This window comes from Hemitrygon akajei, chromosome 4 (genome assembly GCF_048418815.1).
Source record: "Hemitrygon akajei chromosome 4, sHemAka1.3, whole genome shotgun sequence".
Lineage (NCBI taxonomy): Eukaryota > Metazoa > Chordata > Chondrichthyes > Myliobatiformes > Dasyatidae > Hemitrygon > Hemitrygon akajei.
Genome location: NC_133127.1, coordinates 76,746,022 through 76,771,678, shown reverse-complemented (window position 1 = coordinate 76,771,678; position 25,657 = coordinate 76,746,022). Strand labels below are relative to the sequence as shown.

The 25,657-nt window shown below is 39.3% G+C and overlaps 1 protein-coding gene across 3 annotated transcripts in view; it reads right to left on the bottom strand.

The window, feature by feature from the left end:
* Positions 1-456: 456 nt before the first annotated feature.
* Positions 457-25,657, bottom strand: part of gatb (glutamyl-tRNA(Gln) amidotransferase, subunit B) — a 41,378-nt gene continuing 16,177 nt past the window's right edge. For 2 of the 3 annotated variants that reach the window (XM_073042898.1, XM_073042899.1), the window contains exons 9-13: positions 23,419-23,608; positions 20,687-20,820; positions 19,489-19,567; positions 13,297-13,431; positions 457-863 (exon numbers count right to left, since the gene is read on the bottom strand). In XM_073042898.1, the coding sequence (XP_072898999.1) occupies positions 711-863; positions 13,297-13,431; positions 19,489-19,567; positions 20,687-20,820; positions 23,419-23,608 (691 nt within the window). In that variant the 3' untranslated portion in view covers positions 457-710. The remainder of the gene's footprint in view (positions 864-13,296; positions 13,432-19,488; positions 19,568-20,686; positions 20,821-23,418; positions 23,609-25,657) is intronic. The other variant, XR_012098644.1, reaches the window with a different exon arrangement.

Genomic DNA, 25,657 nt, shown 5'->3' with positions numbered 1-25,657 from the left:
GTAACATTTACTTTCAAGTGGCTTGATTTCAAAAATTAGTTTTACAAAATTCAGTAGAATGTTTATTATTTTACGTAATATTTAAAACCCGATTTGAAAAAGCAACTTTCTCAGCCACAAATGTAATTTTGTGATAATGCAAGTACTTGAATTAACTGGGCACACTTGTGTCATCAGTCAGAGGAGTAGAAGAGATCTCATTATTCTTGTGCCAGCTTTTCAATCAAAAGGGAATTCTAAGAGTAGTTTCAAGCATAAACTCCCATCAGTCCAAGTTCATAGCAAAATAACTTCTGTGAACAGAAATCCCATATTGAATCTCAGCCCCTATGTTCACTTCAGGCAACTTTGTAGAATAGAACAGATATGTATTCAGTTGATATCAATGCACAACTGTGACCAACAATCAAACAAAAAGAATGGTTGTCACTCCAATAAAAAAAACTCAGCTACATCTTTTAATCTATTTAAATAATCAGATTTATTGAAAATTATTTTTTCTATAACAAGTACATAATCCTATCACAATTTATCATGGAAGAGATAAACATATCTGAGCAAATAATGCAGATAGCATCAGTAACTTCCCAGAATCTCTGGTGCTTGTCTGATGAACTCAAAATGTCCTAGTAACATCAGAATAAACCCCCTGCAAATGCATAAAGTCAAATCTGAATGATCCCAAGCAACTCTGGAAATAAGTCTTGCCATCAATCTTGATTTTTATGGTGTACCTTTAAGGACAACTTCTTTTCTAAAATAGCTTTCACCTGAATGGGGGATGTACGACCACGTGTTGCTCTCTGAACCTGGCCAATCAGTTTATTTACTACTTTCCAGTTTCCTCGCTGTATTTCAGAAACCTGTAAGTAAAAGAGAAAGCTATGTAACCAATGTAAACCAGCTTAAATAATGCTTTTACTTGCTGGATCAATTTGGAAATTTTCTTAGCTACTCAGCCTACTCAATAATGATCAATATTCCCAAGGTTCCCAAAACTATCAATTTCAACTTAATTTTTCAGATTTTGCAGACAATGGCTGATTATCATATACATTTGCCTTTTCTTGAACAGGAGAAAAGCATAATTCTATTCAATATTAAAATACAATTCTATGTTGCTCTATTAATCTGCTGAATTTAAATCAAAGTACATATATGTCACCATATACAACCCTGAGATTCATTTTCTCTCAGGCATACTCAATAAATCCAATAACTATAATAAAATAAATGAAAGACCACACCAACAGGGTGCAAAATACAAAAAGAGGGGGAAAAATAATAAATAAATTAAGCAGCAAATATTAAGAATGTGAGATGAACAATCCTTCAAGGTGAGTCCATAGGTTGCGGAAACAGTTCAGTGATGGAATGAGTGAAGCTATCCCCTCTGGTTCAGGAGCCTGATGGTTGAGAGATAATCTCTCCCTGCACTGGTGGTGTGAGTCCTGAGGCTCCTGTACCTTCTTCCTGATGCCAGCAGCGGGAAAAGGACGACCTGGGTGCTGGGGGTCCGATGAATGTTGTTTTTCTGCGTCAACACTTTTGATTCAGCCTACAACAGTGGTGGCATCAGCAAACAAATGCAGCACTGGAACAGTGAGTGATTAGCCACACAGTCATAAGTGCAAAGCAAGTACAGCAGTGTCTAAGCACACAGCCTTGTAATGCATATTGCCAATCCGAACGGACTGGGGTCTCCAAGTGAGGAATTCCAGGATCCGATTGCACAAGGAGGTCTCGAGGCCAGTCTTGAAGCTCACTGGACTTACTTTGGATACAAAAATGAAAACAGATTTTACACTATACTATTATTCTAATACTCCAATGATCCAGCACCTTTAGCCCTTTGTTGGTACCAGGCTAACAAATTTTCTGGACATTAACCCGTAAATACACAACATATTAAAATGATGTTACACAGCAAATACGTGGAAGAGATACAGGGCTGAAGAAGGAGTCTAATAGAAGACAGTAGGCAATGCAAGAAAGGGGAGGAGGGGAACCCAATGGGAGTGATGTGCATGTGAGAGGAGAAAGAGTGAGAGGGTAACCAGAGTGAGGAATTGAAAAAGAGAAGGGAGTGGGAAAAATTATCGGAAGTTGAAGAAATTAATATTCAGTTGGAGGCTACCCAAACTGAATATGAGATATTGCTCATCCAACCTGAATTTGGCCTCATCATGGTGGTAGAGAAGGCCACAAACAGACACGTCAGAACAGGAATGGTAAGTCAATTGGAAATGGACAGCCACTGGGAGATCCTGCATCATGGTGGGCCCCAATCTGCTTAGTTTCACTGGTGTTGGAGACCACACTGGGAGCACTGGATACAATAAATAAACCCCAACAGACTTGCAAGGGATGTCATCTCACCCAGAAGAGCTGTTCTGAGCCCTGAATAGTGGTAAGGAGGAGATGTGGAGGGGCAAGTGTAGCATTTATCACAATTGCAGGGTTAAGTGCCAGGAGGGAGATCAGTGGGAAGTACAAGTAAACATAGAAGGAACAGAGTGCAATCCTTACATATCCACCTGGCTTCACCCAACAGCTGCCAGCTTGTACTTCTTCCCCTCCTCCCACCTTATTATTTTGGCTTCTTCATCCTAATGAAAGGTCTCAACTCAAAAAGTCAACCATTAATTTCCCTCCATAGGTGCTGCCTGACTTCCAGTGCTCCTCCAACAGTTTCAAGGATCAAAGTACATTTATTATGAATGTGTGCAATCTTGAGATTCATCGCCTTACAGGCAGCCACAAAACAAAGAAACCCAATGGAACCCATTAAAAAGAGACCGTCAAACACTCAACGCGCAGAAAAAGAGATTGTGCAAACAATAAAAGTAAATAACGTTCAGAACAGAAGTTCACAACCACGAAAGCAGTCACAGCTGATCCAGGAGCCTGTCAGTTGCAGGCCACAGCCTCAGTTCAGCATGGAGACGAGTAAAATAAAGAGCAACAAGCTGAACAAATGCCTATTCATTGCCTCTGGCCCTGACACCCTGACCTTTGCAATTTGGCCCAACGCCTAAATCAGTCAAACCTCGGTCATTCCTCACTCTTGGACCTGGTCCCTGCCACTTCGACTTGTGAATTACCTCATGAGATTTCACACAAATGGTTGAACAACAGCCAAAAATATTAACTTACTGAATTCTCTTTACATCCCATGTACAAGTGAATACAGTAAGAAACCAGTCTGCCTGCACAATTTAATGGTTAATTCCAATTCTCACCTCAACTAAATTGTGAAGTTGCTGAATGCAGCCAAACATTTCCCACCAGTAACAGATGAAAGTTTGTATCTTAAATCAATTGTAAATATGTCAGGTTGGCTAATTTAAACATTGCTTTCAGAGAACCAAGCAGAGAAAGAACCAATTTTCTTTCTCTGGTAAGAGGAAACATGGTCACATTTTCATGGCAACATTCAGGAAATGGCAGTCCACTTGCAGCTTCTGCTCTCTACTACAGGGAGTCATCGAAGCAACCGCCTGACGCACTGCCAGAGAGCTCCCTCTAGTGTTGAAATAGGAATCAGAATCAGGTTTATTATCACCGGAATGTGATGTGAAATTTGTTAACTTAGCGACAATTCAATGCAATATATAATCTAGAAGAGAGAAAAAAATAAAATAATAATTAAACAAATCAATTACACTATACATATACTGAATAGATTAAACAAAGTGCAAAAACCAGAAATACTGTATATTAAAAAAGTGAAGTAGTGTCCAAGGATTCAATGTTCATTTGGGAATCAGATGGCAGAGGGGAAGAAGCTGATCCTGAATTGCTGAGTGTGTGCCTTCAGGCTTCTGTACCTCCTAGCTGATAGTAACAGTGAGAAAAGGGCATGCCCTGGGTGCTGGAGGTCCTTAATAATGGACGCTGCCTTTCTGAGACACTGTTCCCCGAAGGTGTAAGGACTAAGAAATGCCTTTGACTCTGTCAAGCAGAGAAGGATACAGAATTCTTTATTGCAGGCTGAGATCCTACACAGTCAATCCTACGACAGACACAAGTCAAGGAAGGCCATCTACCTTCTCAGTCTTCCTTGTAGCAATACTGTACCTAACCTCCAACAAACTTTCATTTTGAATGCTGTTTATCTACAGGAGATGTGGGACATGATACACAAACCTAACTCAATGACAGTACTCAAACAATGGTTGCACATGTGAGTATTCAGACACCAAGCTCATTCAATGAAAACCAGGTCTCAAATATCTGGAAGACCAAAGTTCGTTCCAAACCTGCATTCAATACTGTAACATAAAGCAATTAAGATTTGTGGTCAGAGTCCAGCAAGCATTTTCCATACCTCAGGAGCCATCCCTCTATGAAGGCAGGCATTGATTACCATCACATTGATTACACCAGAATAGCTTTTGGCTAGCCAAGCAATAAGTTGTTCCAAAGATTGAGACATCAAACCTGGCACCTAGCTCAGGGGCATTCTTGCAGCAGAGATCTCCAGCCTGTATCTCTTAGAGTCATGCATGACCTACAGCATTCACCTCAAATCACTGGCGAAATAACACAATGCTGTATTTGCAAAATCCAAACTGAAAGCTTGAGCTGGCCTGGAAATTAATTGCACTGCTAGTCCTCAAACAATTGCTCAAATGCAGTTATATAGGTTATATGATGCTGGAGAGGTTCAGGTAGTCTTTCCATGTTTTTCTCCCTTATTCAATAAAGAGTATGATGTTTTAATTCACAAAGTACAAGCAGGTTCACCTCTGAGCACACAGGCTATTGCCGCAATAATTCAGGGGCATTTGGAAGCTGATGTTCAAAAATTCGCTCTACAGAATTTGGGATACAAATGGATGAGACAACTGCAAGACAATGAGGCATTGCTAATGGCATATGTACGGTTTATCAAAAATTGAAAAGTTTGAAGAGATTCTCTTTTGTAAAAAGCTAAAAACAATTGAGGATAAAAGTATTCACATTAGGAACATGATTTCTTGTGCAACAGATGGAGCACCATAAATGACAGGCCGCCATGCTGGTTTAGTGGCATTTATGAAAGCAGAAATTCCAAGTCTGTTTGCAATCCACTGTGTAATTCATCATCAACATCTTGCAGCCAAAAACCTCAGCCAGACTTTCTTCAAGCATGACTCTTGTAATATCTGCTGTCAACAAAATTAAAGCTGATCCATTACGTAGCAGAAGATTTTGTCAGTTATACCAAGATAACAATGAAGAGTCTGAACGCTTGCTTCCTCACACTGAAGTGCGTTGGCTGCTGCTTAAAACATTTCCTTGATCTTTCTGATACTGGTTGAATTTTTGCTCTAAGTTGACAAGAGCTTGGGAAACAAGACTGAACTTCTACATGGAGATTTGGTATACCTAGCCGATTTGTATGACAAACTAAGCATGCTAATATGAAACTGCAGGGTGAGAATTTCGATTTAATCCAAGCAAAAAGTACAGTGCCCTCTTTTGTAGGAAAATTGGAAATATATAAGCAAAACATTGGGAGAAGAACGTTCTCATAGTTCCCCTGCATGGAAAGAATGGCACTCTCTTTCACAGATGGTGATTGCAAGAGTACTGCTTACACCTGCAGTCACTGAAGAAGGATTTTCAGAATTGACTCAAGGAATTGAACAATCTGGAAATTCCAGACTGGGTAATTAACTAATTTCTTTGCAAGGTGGAAGAACAGGAAGAGAGCTTCCAAGAAGAAATGATTAAAATTCATCATGATGAGAAAACAAAAGGCTTTTCAAAAATGTCAGCTTTTATGGCATTTGGCTATACTGTCATACGAAGTTTCCTGATCTTTGGAGAAGAGCCAAACTGCTCTTCATTGCATTTCCATCCTTCTACCTTGTTGAAAGGTAGAAAAACAAACCGCTTGGGCATTGTTATACATGGAGACTTGAGGGTTTTCCTGGGAATGAGATATTTTAACTCTTACTAAAAACCTTCAAGCTCAATGATCACTATGATATTGAAGCTGCTGTACAGTGCACAGGTACTGTGTCAGCTAGGTTTAAAGACAAACAAAAAATTTAAAGCAGAATCATTTTTCTCATGTTAGAATATGGTAGACGTGTTTTTACACTATGGAGCGCTGGAAAGTATATTGTGCCTAAGAGGAGCATTGGCAAGTATGAAAGTACTTTGGAGGAGGGGGCATTGGACTAAAAAAGGTTGGAAAATGCTGCCCTACGTGTAAATGGACAGTGGCAAAATGAAGCAGGAAGAGAGTGATTTTCAATTTATCTAACCATACACAACTCTTCAATTTAATCTTGACTCTAACCATCTTTCATTTCAAAAAGAAACAAAGCCATCAATCATTATGTTAAAAAAATGGCACAGAAGAATGACAAATCTCCAGGGCTGTATGGTTTCCATCCCATTGTTTTAAAGGAAATAGCTGAGAACATTACAGATATGTTAAGTATAATCAGCCAAAATTCTTAATTTAGGAACTGTGCTTATAAATCATATATTTAAAACTTGTTTAATTATCAATCTTGGCTAGAGAGAAAACCATATACTTTAATATTTGTGCATAGAATTGAGGCTAGAATGTTTGAATACTTTGGAAAACTTTAACAGGGACAGTCACTCTAGAATTTGTAAAGGGTTATTCTACCTGACAAATTTAACTCAGCTTTTGAATAAATTGCAAAACTGAGAGAACACCAATGGATGATATTTGGATGGAATTCTGAAATGCACATGATAAAGTTCCTTACAACAGTCTGTTGGCTCACTCAAGTTAAAGCTTATGAAAATAAATTATTGATCCATTTAGGAAGCAGACTGTAAAGGAGTAGATCCAGAGGACTGCACAGAGCAAATATTCAAATTAGCAACCCCAGCAACAATCCATCTTAGAATATTTAATAATTCCTACTGAAAAAACCATACTGATGATGGGTAGAATAACATCTGCGGGTTTGTCAGGGTCGAAGAGATAACGGATATCAATATCAATATAGACAGAAGCATTAGAGAGAGTTAATTCAAAAACGAGAATAAAATGCAGCAAAAATATTTCAGTACTGGCAAGAGGTTAGGTATTTTGGACTTAAAGTGTAGAAACATCATTCTATATGGCATAAAAGCCAGCAACAATGCAGATCCAGAGATTTAGAAGGCTAAAAAAAAATCTATTAAAATAAACGGACAGGGTTTTCCCGTGACATCATCGTCGAGAATAGCAGTATTTTTTGAAAAATATTTGAACTGAAAAGAGAGGCAAGAATGGGGAAAAGAAATGGAAATTAAAAAAGTGACACTGCGGAGCCTGCGTCTGAGAGGAGTGCAGCGAGCGGCTCTCCGAACCGACCGCGTGCTAGCGAGGCGGCTGCTGGGCCTCGTTCAGGCGAGGCGGCGAGTATCTTCGAAATCCTTAAAGAAATAAGGGAGGTCCAGAAAGATATAAAGCAGCAGCTCCGTGATATTAAGGCAGAGCTCGCCAGCGTTAAACAAAAAATAGCGGTGGCAGAGACTCGAATTGAGATGGTGGAAGATCGCGTTCAAAACGTGGAACGGATACTGAGCAAGACAATAAAAATAATACATCACCAAAGGTGACCTGGAGGGAAGATCACGGCGGAAAAATATCAGAATCTACAACATTTCCGAAGGAGCGAAGGGCTCATCTATGACGGAGTTTGTCGGAAAGTTATTGCGGGACGCGCTGGATCTTCCCCCGGCTATGAAGCCGGAAGTCGAAAGAGCCCACTGCGCGTTAGACCCAAAACCTACCCAGGATAGAAAGCCACGCTCAATAATAATTAAATTCCTTCGGTACAGCACCAAGGCAGACATTCTACGAAGAGCCTGGGGTAAGAAGAGAGTGTTTTTAAAGGATAAATTAATATATTTCAACCAAGATTACCTCCCCCCCCGCGGTCCTCCAGAAACACAAAGAATACTCTGAAGTAAAGCGAGTATTAAAGCAAAATAAGATTAGATTTCAAACTCTGTACCCTGCTAAACTTCAAGTGTTTTATGACAACGGGACGTGGTTGTACCAGACAGTGGAAGAGGCGACTACAGACATGAAGGCCAGAGGGTTGCCTGTCAGTATGATCAAACCGAGGGAAAGCCTGACTGAGGAATTATCCCGCTCCACTTGGGAAATAATGCGAGAATCGAGAAGGCAGGAGACGGGAGGAGGCCAAGAGAAATATATTAGGAAGAGACCGGGAGTTTCCCAAAGACAGTCCTCACCCCCTTCAGAAGAGCCATAAGGTTTAGCTAACTTTAAAAATGTTGAGAAGCTAAACAGAAGCAAAAGTACACTGTGATATACCTATCTCGAGAAATACTTATTATAATGTGGATTTTATATTACTTAGTTGTTATTCTTTATTCGCTCACTTACTCCTTGTTCCCCACCAAAATGAAAATATACGTGTGTGTGTGTGTGTGTGTGTGTGTATGTGTATATAGGAGGAGTACACAGGGAAATCTTTTCCGTGTAATGGATTTGTTCACTGACTTTTATGAATACTGCAATGGGGGTCCTCAACTCACAAGTAGGAGGGGTTATCCCCCACAGCTAGACATTTCCTCTAGCTCAACGCAGGGTCATCTACTAGTGACCTCAGTCTTGGAATCACATGTTCGTTGCCATTTTTGTTATTATTTGCGTTTCTTGGTTCTTATTTGTTCAGGGAGTAGATCGATTAAGTTTTATTCTAATTTCAATGATACATTGACAGATAAATACAGATGGCTAAGGACAAGGTAAAATTCATTTCTTTTAATGTAAATGGGCTATTAAATCCAAACAAGCATAAGAGAATTTTATCCAAAATGAAAAAAGAACAAGCCCATGTAGTATATTTACAGGAAACTCATTTAAGTGATAATGAGCATAAAAAACTAAAGAGAATGGGCTTCACTAATCTGTTTTTCTCCTCATATAAATCAGGACAGAGGAGAGGAGTTGCTATTCTTATCTCAAGAAAGCTAAATTTTGAAAAAGTATTTGAAATGGGAGATAAAGAGGGCAGATATATTCTGGTAAGGGGGACAGCAATTCAGTTACTCTATTGAATATATACGCACCCCCAGGAAGTGAAATTGGTTTCTTTCAGAAAATTACTGATATTATGGTAACAGAAACAGAAGGTCTCCTGATATGTGGTGGAGACTTAAATTTACAATTACAACCAAACTTAGACTCTTCCAATAGAAAAACCTATGAAACAAAATCTTTACATAAGAAAGTTAATACACTTTTTGAGGATGTTGGTTTAATTGATATATGGAGGGACCTTTTCCCTGACAGAAGGGATTACACTCATTATTCTGCTCCACATTCTGTATATACAAGAATAGACTATTTCATAACATTTGGAAAAGACAAAGACAAAATAAACACCTGTGGAATTGGGACAATAGATGTAAGTGACCATGCACCTATATATTTATCTGTTGATTTTGACCTACAACCAAAGAATACTATTTGGAAACTAAATTCAAGTCTACTCAATGATCCGTACTTTAAGGAACAAATTAAAAAAGAAATTGGTCTCTACTTAGAATTTAATGATAATGGAGAGGTTTCACCTCCCATTTTTTGGGATACTCTGAAGGTGGTCTTAAGAGGGAAAATTATAGCGATATCTTCATAGAAGAAAAAAATAAGGAATAAAACATTAGAGGAATTACAAAATAGGCTGAAGGAACTAGAGAAAAAACACAAATTGAATTTGGCACAGGATCCATTAGGGGAAATTAAAAGAATTAGGAATGAAATAAATAATTAGGCTACACAAGAAATCAGGAAAAACTTAATTTTTCTGAACCAGAGACATTATGAAAGTGGATCGAAATCTATGAAAATACTGGCGTGGAAACTGAAAAAAAAGTTAGCAGAAAATACAATTCATAGAATTAGCTACCCAAGAACGAAAATGATAAAAAATAAGCTAAGTGAAATTCAAGAAGCTTTTGAAGTGTTTTACAAAACTCTATATTCCAAAGTTCCAGGGGGAAACATAACCCAAATTAACACCTTCTTGAATTCTCTAGAGTTACTCACTTTAAGCGAAGAACAAAATAGAACGATGACTGCTGACATAACTGAAGTTGAATTAAAAGCTGCAATTAGTAGGCTTAAATTAAGCAAGTCACCAGGATCAGATGGGTATATGCCAGAGTGGTACAAAGAATTTAAAAATGAGTTAATTCCTGTTTTACTCCCCACACTGAATTGGGCTCTAAAAAAGGCACAAATGCCACCCAGTTGGAAGGAAGCGATAATCTCAGCTATACCGAAAGAAGGCAAGGATAAAATGGAATGCGGGTCATTTAGACCAATATCCGTTCTTAATGTAGATTATAGGTTATTTACCTCCATCATGGCCAAACGATTAGAGGAGTTTCTACCCATACTCATACATGTAATGATCAGACAGGTTTTATACGACAATGCCAGACTCAAGACAATATACGAAGGACACTTCACATTATGGATCATATACAAAAAAATAAAATCGAAGCAATAGTGATAAGTGTGGACGCTGAAAAAGCATTTGATTCGGTTAATTGGAATTTTCTTTACAGAGTTTTACATAGATTTGGTTTCCAAGACACGATTATTAAAACTATACAGACACTATATGACAATCCTACTGCTGGGATTAAAATCAATGGATATTTATCAAATAGTCTTACCCTAGAAAGGGGAACGAGACAGGGTTGTGCATGGTCACCACTACTCTTCGCGTTATATCTGGAACCATTAGCTCAATACATCAGACAAAATGAAGATATCAGGGGAATTACTATTAAAGGGACAAAGCATAAATTGGCTTGATATGCGGATGACATTTTGATCAATCTAGGGCAACCAACATACTCTTTACCTAAATTGATGCAATTCTTTGAATAATATGGTCAATTATCAGGATACAAGATCAACATAGATAAAACCCAATTACTTTCATATTACTATAGCCCACCAAGAGAAATTGAAAGTCGATACCCCTGGGCAATGCATACAGAGTCTTTCAAATATTTGGGCATCATTATGCCAAAAGATTTGGCAAAATTATCAGAATGTAATTATCAGCCTTTATATAAAAAAATTAAGGAAGATGTGGCAAGATGGAGCCTGATACCTTTTTTCAGTCTCAGTTCAAGGATTGAGTCTATTAAAATGAATATACTGCCCAGGCTGTTATATCTCTTTCAGACCCTACCAATAGAGATTAATCAAAATCAATTCAATGAATGGAACAAGATGCTATCAAGGTATATTTGGCAGGGTAAAAGGCCTAGAGTTCGTCTCAAAACTTTGCAATTAGCAAAGGAAAAGGGGGGATGGGGCTTGCCTTCTCTTAGAGATTATTATTTTGCAGCACAGTTGAGAGCTGTGATATGTTGGTGCAACCCATCATATGACGCTCAATGGAAAAACATTGAGGAGCGGGTACTTCCCATCCCCATACAAGCAATTTTGGCTGATAACAACCTGCAAAAGGTACTTAAATACTATTGATAACCCATGGGTGAAATTGACTCTTAAAATATGGAAAATTACTATAAAAGAATATAATCTAGAGGGAGATATTGCAATTCTTAAATGGTGTGCATATGACTCGGATTTTACACCAAATAAATTGGATGCTAGATTTAAGGACTGGACAGCTAAAGGAATAACAGTTCTTTGCAACATAATGAAAGAAGGAACATTGTTCAGTTTTGAAATGCTTAAAGAGAAACACTTATTAGAAAAGCAAGATTTTTAATCGGTATTTACAGATGTTAATAAGATGCTTAAAAATGTAACCAAGGCAAATACATGCTTGATAGAGCTCTTTAGAAAAGCATATCATTCATATAATGGTAGCAGAATCATTTCAAGCATGTATAAAGGGTTGTCAAATCTTAAAACACATTTGACTTCGTACATTAAAACAAAATGGGAGAAGGAAGGAGGGATAACTATATCTGAGGAAGAATGGACAACAATATGGAGATATCAATGGAAGTGTACCAGTTCACAGAAATGGAGGGAGTTTGGATGGAAAAACTTGATAAGATATTTTATTACACCCTCTCAGAAATCCCATTATGATAGTCACCTCCCTGTTTGCTGGAGAAATTGTGGAAATCAAAGTGCAAATCATTATCATATTTTTTGGGACTGCCCTGTTATCAAAAACTATTGGAGGGGGATACACAATGCCCTACAAGACATCTTTAAATGTGAAATACCTTTAGAGAGTAAGACCATATATTTTGGATATATACCTCAAGAATGGTTGAAAAGAGATAAATATTTAATGAATATACTGTTGGTGGCTGGTAAAAAGACTCTTACTAGGAAATGGTTATCACAGGAGAGCCCAACTTTAAATACATGGATGGAAATTACAATGGACATTTACAAAATGGAGAAGATAACAGCATCTGTTAACCATAAGCTGGAACAATTTGATTCATACTGGGAAAAATGGTTTAACTACATAATGCCTCATAGGCCTGATTTTATTCTCACAAATCAATGAATCTGTTGTAAAAAAAAAGATCACTCCCTACTTGTACATAGTTCTTTCCTTTTGCTTGTTTTTTCTTTCCACTCTTTTCTATAAGTGTATACCTCAGATAAATACTTTGTGGAGATTTGTGATATATATGATTATATGATATATATGTACAATGTCTAAAATACATCTTATGGAAATGGTTGTTTGATGATGAACTTCAATAAAAAATAAATTACAAAAAAAAATAAAATAAATGGACAGATACACACAAAAAAAATTGCTTTATACACAATGGACCAGAATAACCCACGTTACAGTATCCAAAGCCTGGGTTCACAGCGACTACAGTACTGAGAGAAGCAATCGGCATCTTTGTACAAAGATTGAAGTTGGAAACTCTCTAATGAAAACAGCAATGAGAAAAGTAATTTTAATTTCTGATTAATGGATCATTTTAATCAAAAATATTGAGTATGTTGAAAATGGGAGTAAATACAGTTAGACTGCAAATCAGTAGTGAGTGAACCCTCAATACTGGTACAGGCTTCAAATGCATAAAACAGTTACCAACTTTCTCTAAACAATATTTTAATAGTGCAAGACTAAATGGATTATATATCATTACACGATTGTTAATCATTTATGTAATGAATGAATGTAATGAACCATGTTAAAAAAATGGCAGAGAAATGGCTGTGAAACAAAACAAACTTTCATCTTGCAGTAATTACTTGCCAGTTATTTTTTTCCTCATTCTGCCATTAAATAAAAGGAAGCAGCAGCTTTTGAATTAACTCACCTCTGAAGGATGATCCTCAATAACACGTTGACAGATTTGTTCTAATTTTTTCTGGTCTCTGATCATTCCCAATTCTTTTAGTTCAACTATTTGGGTTGCAGTTCTGCCTTCACCCTTCCACAATTCAAGTAGTACCTGTTGAAACAGAGTCAGAAGAAAAATATCACTGCCAAAATCTCCAAAAGTATCCCCAATTACTCAAGAGTATGTTAAAAGTTTGTTTTAAAATGTCATTGAATGCTGTATTTAGATAGTGCCAATATATTTTATATATAAATGTTGTTACATACTGTAGATTCAGCCTCCCTCATACATTGTTATTTTTAATCAATAGCTGAACCACACAAAACAATCTTACCAGAGTACCCCATTTGTGCAGTTTATGGAAGATGAGGGAGAGTAGGATTGCTGTAAACACCTATACTTTTTTAGGGTGCCCCATACGATATATGCATCCAAACGAGAAATGACAGTTGGCTCTGATTTCCATTAAGGCTGAAAAGACAACTGATGTTTAATGTCAAAACTGACACAAATGCATGAAGGAATTACCGGTACTAAAGGATCTCTGGAATCCATCTAAATTTCCCATATTCATATTGGCTTTAACTTTTCTTGGATTTTGCCATAAGCTTCCTTTTTTATTTTATTTCTACCAGGGTGTTCAACCCATTTGGGCACCTGAAATCAAAAGGCCCCATTTAAACAAAAAAAAACACTTGTTCTAAACTTTTAACTATCTCATCTTAAATGTCTCTCACTAGTCAGACACCTATTTACCTTGATGGTGTACTTCCCATTCACTTTCATTAAATCATATCTTAGTCTTGTAAACTGTCTCTGCCCCAATTTAAATTTTTTTACTTCTGATACATTTGTGTTCTTTTATATAATTATGCCATATTTAATTAAATCAAGAGCACTGTCTCCAATACATTCCCCCACTGTGACTTTTTCTTTTATGTCTGTGTTTCTTAAAACGTTGGGCTTGCTGTGTGAAGATCAAAAACATCTCTAGAATGCACTTCCGGAATTCTGCTTTTTCTATACTTTGATATTGTCACAAATAATGTTAGTGAAGCCAATGTCTCCAACTATCATTTTACTTTATTTATTAAACATATTTGCTCTTCTGTCTTATTGGCGTGGGGGGGAGAAGAAAGGGCTAAAATTACACTCCATTTTTGGTCCTTTACTATGATGTGGAAACCATAGAAAGGGTACAGAGGAGATTTACAAGGATGTTGCCTGCACTGGGGAGCGTGCCTTATGAGTATAGGTTGAGTGAACTCGGCCTTTTCTCCTTGGAGTGACAGAGGATGAGAGGTGACCTGATAGAGGTGTACGAGATAAATGAGAGGCATTGATTATGTAGATAGTCAGAGGCTTTTCCTCAGGGCTGAAATGGCTAGCACAAGAGGGCATAGTTTTAAGGTGCTTGGAAGTAGGTACAGAGGAGATGTCAGAGGTTACGTTTTTTTTTAAAAACGCAGAGAGTGGTGAGTGTGTGGAATGGGCTGCCGGCGGCGGTGGAAACAATAGGGTCTTTTAAGAGACTCCTGGATGGCTACATGGAGCTTGGAGAAATAGAGGGCTATGGGTAAAGCCTAGGTAGTTCTAAGGTAGGGACATGTTCGGCACAGCTTTGTGGACCGAAGGGCCTGTAGGGTGCTGTACATTTTCTATGTTTCTAACCCACGTTTACTATATCACCGCATTTCACCCCACTAACCGTTTCTTAACCAATATTATTTATCCCAGCTCTCAGTTTATTAAAATCATGGAAATTCCATTTAAATCAAAATCCATTAAAATGTTATTATTCTTTTGATAATCATATTTTATTTCAAGTTAGACATGCTAATATGGATAATAAATAATAGGTGAAAGACCAAGTAGTGGTGAGGAAGCAGGAAATCTTCAGAAGGACTTAGAGAATGGGCAAAGAAGTGGCAGATAGGATACATTGTAGGGAAATGTATGGTCATGCACTTTGGTAGAAGGAATAAAAGTACAGACAAATTTCTAATCAGGAAGCAAGTTCCGAAATCAGAGATGCTAAGGGATTTAGGAGCCCTTTGTGCAGAATGCCCTAAAGATTAACTTGCAGGTTGAGTTGGTACGTCGCCACAAAATCGTTGAGGGTTTTCTCCAATCAGAAGCCCTGGACAAACAATGAAATCCAGAGCCAGATCAGAGGCATTCAAGTCTGGAGATCAAGAATGCTACAAGAAGTGTAGGTATAATCTCCGGAAAGCCACCTCTCAAGCGAAGTGGGGATTCTGGACTAGACTGGAATCAACAAGGGGTGCTCAACAGCTGTGGCAGGGTTTGAATGCCATAATCTCCTACAAAGCTAACCCTTGCAAAATAGGGAACAGCAGAGCTTCGCTTCCAGATCAGCTCAATGCCTTTTTTGCTCACTTTGACCACCAGAACAAGGAGGAACATTGTCTCCTGAAGATCCTTTGTTCTCAGTAGTTGATCATGATGTACAGGCTGCCTTCAGGAGTGAATCCAAGGAAAGCATCCAGTCTGGACAAAGTACCTGGCTGAGTACTAAAGATATGTGCCAACCAAATGGCTGGTGTAGACCTTTTGCTATCTCGTTGGCTCTTCATGGAACATATAGACCACAAAGAGGCATACTTCAGGATACTCTTTATCGATTACAACTCGGCATTTAACACCATCATCCCCTCAAAACTAATCAGTAAACTCCAAGACCTGGGCCTCAATACCCCTTTATGCAATTGGATCCTGGATTTCCTCATTTGTATACGCCACTCAGTTTGGGTTGGCAAAAACATCAATCTCCATCAGCACAGGAACACTGGAGGGATGTGTACTTGGCCCCCTGTTCTATTCGCTTTACACCAATGACAGCATGGCTATGTACAGCTCCAACACCATATACAATTTTGCTGATGACACCACTGATGTGGGCTGTATCAAAGGGAGTGGTGAATCAGCATACAGGAGGAAGATTGAAAGCATGGCTGAGCGCTGTAATGACAACAACCACCTCTCGCTCAATGTCACTAAGACCAAGGAACTGATTATAGACCAGGAGAGGAAAACCAGAGGTCCATTAGCCAGTAATTATCAGATGATCGGAGGCGGAGAAGGTCAGTAACTTTAAATTCCTGGGTGTCACTATCTCAGAGGACCTATCCTGGACCCATCAGAAAAATATTACTGCAAAGAAAGCATGACAGTGCCTCTACTTCAACAGGAGTTTGTGGAGGTTTGGCATGTCATTGAAAACCTTGGCAAATTTCTATAGATGTGTGGTGGAAAGTGTGCTGACTGGATGCATTACAACCTGGTTCGGCAACACCAATGCCTTCAAGTCGAAAAATCCTACAAAAGGTAGCGGATTCGGCCCAGTATATCACAGTTAAAACCCTCCCGACCATTGACCGCATCTGTATGGAATGTTGCCGTAGCATCAAGCACCACCGAGGCCATGCTCTTTTCTCACTGCTGCCATCAGATAGGAGTACAGGAGCTTCAGGACTCGCACCACCAGGTTCAAGAACAGTTACTACCCCTCAACCATCAGGTTCTTGACCAAGAGGGGATAGTTACACTCATTTAAGGACTCTGTTATATTGTCATTTCATGCTACTTATTTATATCCACATTTGCAGTTTGCTTACAGTTAACAATTCCTGTTGTCTACAGTTTACAGTTACTGTTTTATAGATTTGCTAAGTATGCCCACAGAAAAAGAATCTCAGGGGTGACATGTATATACTCTGATAATAAATTTTACTTTGAATGGCAAATGCAATGTGAGCATTCATTTCGAGAGGTCTAGAAAACAAAACAAAATTAAGGACGTAATGATGTAATGCTGAGGCTTTATAAGGCATTGGCCAGATGAAATCTGGGCCCCATATTTAAGAAAGGATGTGTTGGCATTGCAAATGATCAAACGGTAGTTTATGAGAATAATCCCAGGAATGAAAGGGTTAATATATGATGAGTGTTTGATGGCTCTGGGCCTGTACTCACTGAACCTTAGAAGAATGAAGGGATCTCATTGAAATCTACCAAATATTGAATACCCTAGACAGAGTGAACGTGGAGACCATAAGATGTAGGAGCAGAAGGCCATTTGGCTCATCGAGTCTGCTCTGCCATTCAGTCATAGGCTGATCCAATTTTCCAGTCATCCCCCACTCCCCTGCCTTCTCCCCATATCTTTTGATGCCCTGGCTAATCAAGATCCTATCCATCTCTGCCTTAAATGCACCCAATGACTTTCCACAGCCGCTCGTGGCAACAAATTCCACAGATTTACCACCCTCTGACTAAAGTAATTTCTCCACATCTCAGTTCTAAATGGACGTCGTTCAATCCTGAAGTTGTACCCTCTTGTCCTAGAATCCCCTACCATGGGAAATAACTTCGCCAGATCTAATCTGTTCAGGCCTTTTAACATTCAAAACGTTTCTAGGAGATTCTCCCTCATTCTCCTGAACTCCAGGGAATACAGCCCAAGAGCAGCCAGACATTCCTCATATGGTAGCCCTTTCATTCCTGGAATCATTCTCGTGAATTTTCTCTGAACCCTCTCCAATGACAGTATTTTTTTGTGTGTGCCATACTCTGCCAGGGCCTCAGCAACCATTTTTTTCAAAGCGGTTGTCTTAGAGAGAAGATTCTGTGACTGGTCCCCCACGTCCCTCTCACAGCACAGTGTTTTTTGTTACAAGGCCGAGTTGCGAACTCGGATGGAAAGCGTGTCCGTGAGCGAATGTCAGCATATCCTTTCTAAAATAAGGAGCCCAAAACTGCACACAATACTCCAAGTGTGGTCTCTTGAGTGCCTTATAGAGCCTCAACATCACATCCCTGCTCTTATATTCTATACCTCTAAAAATGAATGCCAACATTGCATTTGCCTTCTTCACCACTGACTCAACCTGGAGGTTAACCTTTAAGGTATCCTGCACAAGGACTCCCAAGTCCCTTTGCATCTCTGCATTTTGAATTCTCTCAACATCTAAATAGTAGTCTGCCCGTTTATTTCTTCCACCAAAGTGCATGACCATACACTTTCCAACATTGTATTTCATTTGCCACTTCTTTGCCCATTCCCCTAAACTATCTAAGCCTCTCTGCAGGCTCCCCGTTTCCTCAGCACTACCCGCTCCTCCACCTATCTTTGTATCATCAGCAAATTTAGCCACAAATCCATTAATCTCACAGTCCACATCACTGACGTACATCGTGAAAAGCAGCGGTCCCAACACTGACCCCTGTGGAACTCCACTGGCAACCAGCAGGCACTTTGTCAAAGGCCTTCTGAAAATTCAAGTATACCACATCTACAGCACCTCCTTTGTCTACCTTGCTTGTAATTTCCTCAAAAAATGGCAGTAGGTAAGTCAGGCAGGATTTTCCTTTTAGGAAACCACGCTAGCTTTGGGCTGTCTTGTCATGTGCCTCCAGGTACTACGTAATCTCATACCCAACAACAAATACCAAAAACTTCCCAACCACTGAATTCAGGCTAACAGGTCTATGGTTTCCCTTCCGCTGCCTCCTACCCTTCTTAAATAACGGAGTAACATTTGCAATTTTCCAGTCATCTGGTACAATGCCAAAGTCTATTGATTCTTGAAAGAAGGAAATAGGAGAGGTTTTCAATGGTGGGAGAATCTAGGATCAAAGGGCACAGCTTCAGATTTGTAGAACATCCCTCTAGAACAGAAATGAAGAGGAATTTGTTTAGCCTGAGGATGGTGAATCTTTGGAATTTGTTGCCACAGATGGCTGTGGTGGCCAAATCACTGGGTATATTTAAAGCTGAGTTTAATAAGTTCTTTATTAGTAGGGGTGTCAAGGATTACGCAGGGGTGTCAAGGAAGGCAGGAGAATGGAGTTGATAGGGCAAATAAATCAGCTATGATCAAATGGTGAAGCTGACTTGATTGGCAAATGGCCTAATTCAGCTCCTTTGTCTTATAATAGGTTGAGTGAACTTGGCCTTTTCTCCTTGGAGCGACAGAAGATGAGAGGTGACCTGATATAGTATATAAGTTGATGAGAGGCTTTTTCCCCAGGGCTGAAATGGCTAACATGAGGGGGCATAGATTTAAGGTGCTTGTAAGTAGGTTCAAGAGCCTAATAGCCTCTGCTTGGTTACCAACCAACCACAATGCAGAAATTAATATTTACTTGCTTTGCTGCAGATGAAGACATAGATCCAGTTTCCAAGAGATTAAGTATTTCTGACATATCGGTGGGTCTAATGGGACTGAAATATAACAGATAGAAATTAAATGTTGAAAGTTGCAAATTAAAATTAACAGCATACAAAACAAACTGTACCTTTTCTAAATAGCAAAACTGTAAAATTGAATAACTTAATCTTTTACATCATTTAGGCTGCTGAATTATTAATGTCTAACTTAGATTAAAATTAATACAGTGAACATATAACAGTCCAGGCACTTCAGCCCATGATATGCCAACCTATGTAAACCACGATCAATTTAACCATTCCCACCTACAGAACCAATATCCCACCCCTCTTTTTTCCTTATAGCCATATGTCTATCTTAGAGACTCTTCAATGTCACTAATTGTATTAGCCTCTATCACCACCCCGGCAGTATGTTCCGGGCACCTACACTCTACCAAAAATTGACATCTCCCCAAAACACTCGGGGGGGGGGGGGGGGGAGTTGAGACTGCCTTTTATACTTACATATACCTCTATCAAGTTGCCCCTCACTCCAAAGAGAATAGCCCTAGCTTGGTCAGCCTTACCTCAAAGCATGTTATCTAATCCAGGCAGTATCCTGGTAAATCTCTGCACCCTCTCTAAAGTTTCCACATCCTTCCTACAATGAGGTGACTAGAACTGAACACAATACTCTTCAAATTATTCCTCACTTTTTCCATCCGCTCTCTGCTAACAGGCATCAACCACTACACCTCACTACCAAAGATGCTAAATGGTCCATTGTGATCACAATGTCCTGGCACAAATCAAGGCCAGCTTAACATATGACTCACCCCAGCCACCCAGTTTATAAATCACATTCTAGCTTATTTTAACCATTTTCCACATCTAATCTACTCTTCAAAATATGCTTAGATACCTTTCTGCACCTTTATATTGCTACTTTATTCAATTGCAGAGTATTCTGTGGAAATAATTTCATTTAATGCTTGTTGTAAATGTAGCAATTATTGGAATAAAATGCAAAGGATATAGATTAATATTTTCAAGACATCCACCATATGAATGACAACTAACAGATTAACGTTTACATTGGCAGATGTTCAACAATGCCCTTCTAGCAGAGTCACAAAAGTATTTCACAATAAAATGCAGTTCAAGTTGTCTACAGAAAACCATATGGCTCACCTTTGGTTTACTCTCAGATTATCTTGTTTTAGGAGTGCCAGAAAATCATTAATTACCCAACCTATTACCTTCTTTGGACCGGCTTGGGTCTGTTCTACAACACTTTCAAAAAATTGCACAAGTCCATCTTCATTCTGCAAAATAAAATGACAATAACCATAAAGCCACAAACGATATTCCCCCATGTTAATTGCTTTCCCATCAGTCTTTCTTCCACTGAAGCCCACAAGGAAATCTGCTAAACATAAAGCATCTCTTGCATTTAAAATTAGAAGTCAACCACTCAGCCTCATGGGTCCTGCCTTTTTGTCGGCCATGTGGAGCAATCTCTGTTCCAAGCCTACACCGGTATCTGTCCTCCTCTTTTCTTACGTTATCTCGACGACTGCATCGGCGCTGCTTCCTGCACACATGCTGAGCTCGTCGACTTCATTAACTTCGCCTCCAACTTTCACCCCGCCTTCAAATTCACCTGGTCTATTTCTGACACCTCCCTCCCCTTTCTAGATCTTTCTGTTTCTATCTCTGGAGACAGCCTATCCACCGACGTCTACTACAAACCTACTAACTCCCACAGCTACCTAGACTATTCCTCCTCCCACCCTGTCTCCTGCAAAAATGCTATCCCTTTCTCTCAATTCCTCCGCCACATCTGCTCTCAGGATGAGGCCTTTCATTCTAGGACAAAGGAGATGTCTTCCTTTTTTAAAGAAAGGGGCTTCTCTTCGTCCACTATCAACTCTGCCCTCCATCGCATCTCCCGTATTTCACGCACCTCTGCCCTCACCCCATCCCCCCGCCAGCCCACCAGGGATAGAGTCCCCCTGGTCCTCACCTATCACCCCACAGATCCAACGTATAATCCTCCGTAACTTCCGCCACCTCCTATGGGATCCCACTACCAGCCACATCTTCCCCTACCCCCACTCTCGGCTTTCCGCAGGGATCGCTCCCTACGCGACTCCCTTGTCCATTCATCCCCCCCCATCCCTCCCCACCGACCTCCCTCCAGGCACTCATCCCTGCAAACGGAAAAAGTGCTACACCTGCCCCCACACTTCTTCCCTCACCACCATCCCAGGCCCCAGACAGTCCTTTCAGGTGAGGCACCACTTCACCTGCGAGTCAACTGGAGTGATATACTGTATCTGGTGCTCCTGATGTGGCCATTTATACATTGGGGAGACCCGCCGCAGACTGGGAGACCGTTTCGCCGAACACCAGTGCTCAGTCCTCCAGCAGTGGTGGGATCTCCCTGTGGCCACACACTTCAATTCCACAGACCACTTCCACTCCAATATGTCTGTCCATGGCCTCCTCTACCGTCAAGATGAGGCCACACGCAGGTCGACGGAGCAATGCCTTATCTCTCGCCTAGCCTCCTTCCTGCCGGCATGAACATCCAACTCACTGACCTCCGTTGATACCCCTGCCCCCCCACCCCTATTATTTCAGTCTGGTTCTCTTTCTCTCTCTTTTTTCCCCCTCACTATAATCTCTCCCCCCAGCCCTACCTTTCTTTCTCTTTTATTTCCCATAATTCTCCACCTTCCCCCTAGCCCATTTCCCTCCAGCCAATCACTTCCCAGCTCTCTACTTTATCCCTCCCCCCACTTCTTATCCCCCCTCGACCATCCCATGTTACTTCACTCCTGATGAAGGGTTTTGGCCCGAAACGTCGTCACTACCTCCTCCCATAGATGTTGTCTGGCCTGCTGAGTTCTGCCAGTATTTTGTGTTTTCACTCAGTCTAATGATGGCTATGAATGGTCTGCATGGCCATGTTCCAACTGAGCTATTGGGAAGCCTTCCATTTCCATGCTTATTTTAAAAAAGAAACATACTCCATGGAATAAGATCATTGCAACATGTTAATAACAATAAATGTAGCAGGTGCAACCGAAGTTATTTATTTTCATCATTGAATTGATAAATTGTTCAGCATTTTCATCTTTGTGTTGATAAGAACCAAATACAAAACACAAATTGGTATAATGAACATTCTCATGAAAAAGCACGCTCACTATTTTTATTACAATAATGACATATTTGGGTTTAAAGTAGAAGGGACTATCAGTAAATATAATTTAAACAAAAAATCTAATTGAGCAAAATACTTCAATGGAAAACTCCTACCTGCCCTCACCAATAAGTAGTGAATAGTTTTTTAAAAAACATTCTTTAGTTGATTTATAAAATTCAGAATTTCAATTTACCATAATCCAATAATAGATCATTTAAATAATTTTAAGTGTCAATGCTCAAAGTGATAAAAACAAGAGCTAACAATATTATTTATTTAATTTTACAAACAGGATCTGAAGTTACTCCAGATATGCCATCTAATGAACTTAAAAATAATTGGAGAAAGTATCATGTTTCATATAGTTAAAACATTAATAAAAGGAATCAGATACAGTACTGTGTAAAAGTCTTTGGGCTCAAAGATAGGGTGCCTAAGACTTTTGCACAGTACTGTGTATTATGTCTTTCCAGTTACCAAATAACACTTAATACTACTGAGCTAATACAAAGCTATGTACTCTTATTTCTGTGTCTCAACGACCTTTCTATTTTACTATACAGTACTGTGTAAAAGTCTTAGGCACCCCAGATATATATATATATATATACATACATATATACATACACACACACACGCCCCCCCCCCAAAGACTTTTGCATAGTACTGTATTGTATTGCAAGGTTCAACATCAATTCCACTTACTTACCACCAAAGTGACACTGTGTTCAATAAGAATACCGTACTTCTCCACCAATCTTGTTCTTTTTGCATTAGGTAGCTCAGGCAGCTGTTCACGAATATGGTCAATGTTCACCACTTGTTGCGGATTCTCGTGATCAGGGAGAGTTTCATTGTCGTAAATAATCAATGGAGGCAAATTTGGCTCTGGCATAAACCTTAAACATTTTTAAAGCATCTGTAAATTTAAAACTCCGGATTCATTTCCAACTGTTTTGATTTAAACTAAAATATTCAATGAGAGGCTGAGAAAATCACAATTTACACAATTTAATTTGTCCATTCCAATAAATATTAAATTGAAACACCACTGTTATATTGTATTTTATTACTATTTCCCCACCTCATTAGTATTAATACTATAACTTTTTATTTAACAATGTGAAAACAAATAAATGCATACTGAATGATATGGATGTACACTGATTAATTCAACAATATTATTTCAACGAATTTATGATTAAAAATGCTATCACATATTTGCTGCACAAATCACTCTCTCACCTAGATGGGGTCAGTTGTGCTGTGAGGATTACATTCCTTGACTTCTCTAGTGCCTTTAACACCATCCAGCCCAAGATCTTAAGGCACAAACTAACGGAGATGGGAGTAGACTCTCACATGGTGGATTGGATAGTGGACTACTTGACAGATAGACCTCAGTATGTGCGGTTGGGAGACTGTAGGTCTGACACGGTGGTCAGCAGCACAGGGGCGCCGCAGGGAACTGTACTCTCTCCGGTCCTGTTCACCCTGTACACATCAGACTTCCAATATAACTCGGAGTCCTGCCATGTGCAGAAGTTCGCTGATGACACGGCCATAGTGGGGTGTGTCATCAGGAATGGACAGGAGGAGGAGTATAGGAAACTGATACAGGACTTTGTGATATGGTGCAACTCAAACTACCTGCGTCTCAGTATCACCAAGACCAAGGAGATGGTGGTGGACTTTAGGAGATCTAGGCCTCATATGGAGCCAGTGATCATTAATGGAGAATGTGTGGAGCAGGTTAAGACCTACAAGTATCTGGGAGTACAGTTAGACGAGAAGCTAGACTGGACTGCCAACACAGATGCCTTGTGCAGGAAGGCACAGAGTCGACTGTACTTCCTAAGAAGGTTGGCGTCATTCAATGTCTGTAGTGAGATGCTGAAGATGTTCTATAGGTCAGTTGTGGAGAGCTCCCCCTTCTTTGTGGTGGCGTGTTGGGGAGGAAGCATTAAGAAGAGGGACGCCTCACGTCTTAATAAGCTGGTAAGGAAGGCGGGCTCTGTCGTGGGCAAAGTACTGGAGAGTTTAACATCGGTAGCTGAGCGAAGGGCGCTGAGTAGGCTACAGTCAATTATGGATAACTCTGAACATCCTCTACATAGCACCATCCAGAGACAGAGAAGCAGTTTCAGCGACAGGTTACTATCGATGCAATGCTCCTCAGACAGGATGAAGAGGTCAATACTCCCCAATGCCATTAGGCTTTACAATTCTACCGCCAGGACTTAAGAACTTTTTAAAAGCTATTATTAATGCTTTTTGAGATAGTGATTTAGATGCATATCATATTTTTTTACTGAGTTAAGTATTGTATGTAAATAGTTTTGCTACAACAAGTGTATGGGACATTGGAAAAAAGTTGAATTTCCCCATGGGGATGAATAAAGTATCTATCTATCTATCTATTGTATTTTATGAAATCAAATGTATCCAAAGATTGCTTGCTGGAAAGCAACTTAATCTGACAGGAAAACTTGACTAACAAGTCAACAATGCCTCACACATATTATGCAATGTCACAAGTTGAGTTTACATCAGACAGTAAGCACTTCATACATTGTTCACCAAATTACTAACAATAATCTATACTATCACCAGCTGGTCTTTTGGTTACTTTTTCTGTTATTTCCAATTTTAATGGCTATTGCAAAATCATCACTTTATTGGTACTGGAGCTTTATTACAATTTTATATACTAACAACCATTTTATAATAACTTTTCACTATTATAATCATAGTAGATTCATAAAATTCATATCCCGTAGTTGAATGTCATATAGTAATGAAAGAAAACATTAAATGTGAAAAAATGAAGCTTTTCCATTTATTATTTGCACCTACCTCTTATTTTTAAAACACAAAATTTACAATGCCATTTTCTGTAACAGATGATCTTAAATTTCAGCAAATTGATTTCTTTTCATAAAATAATT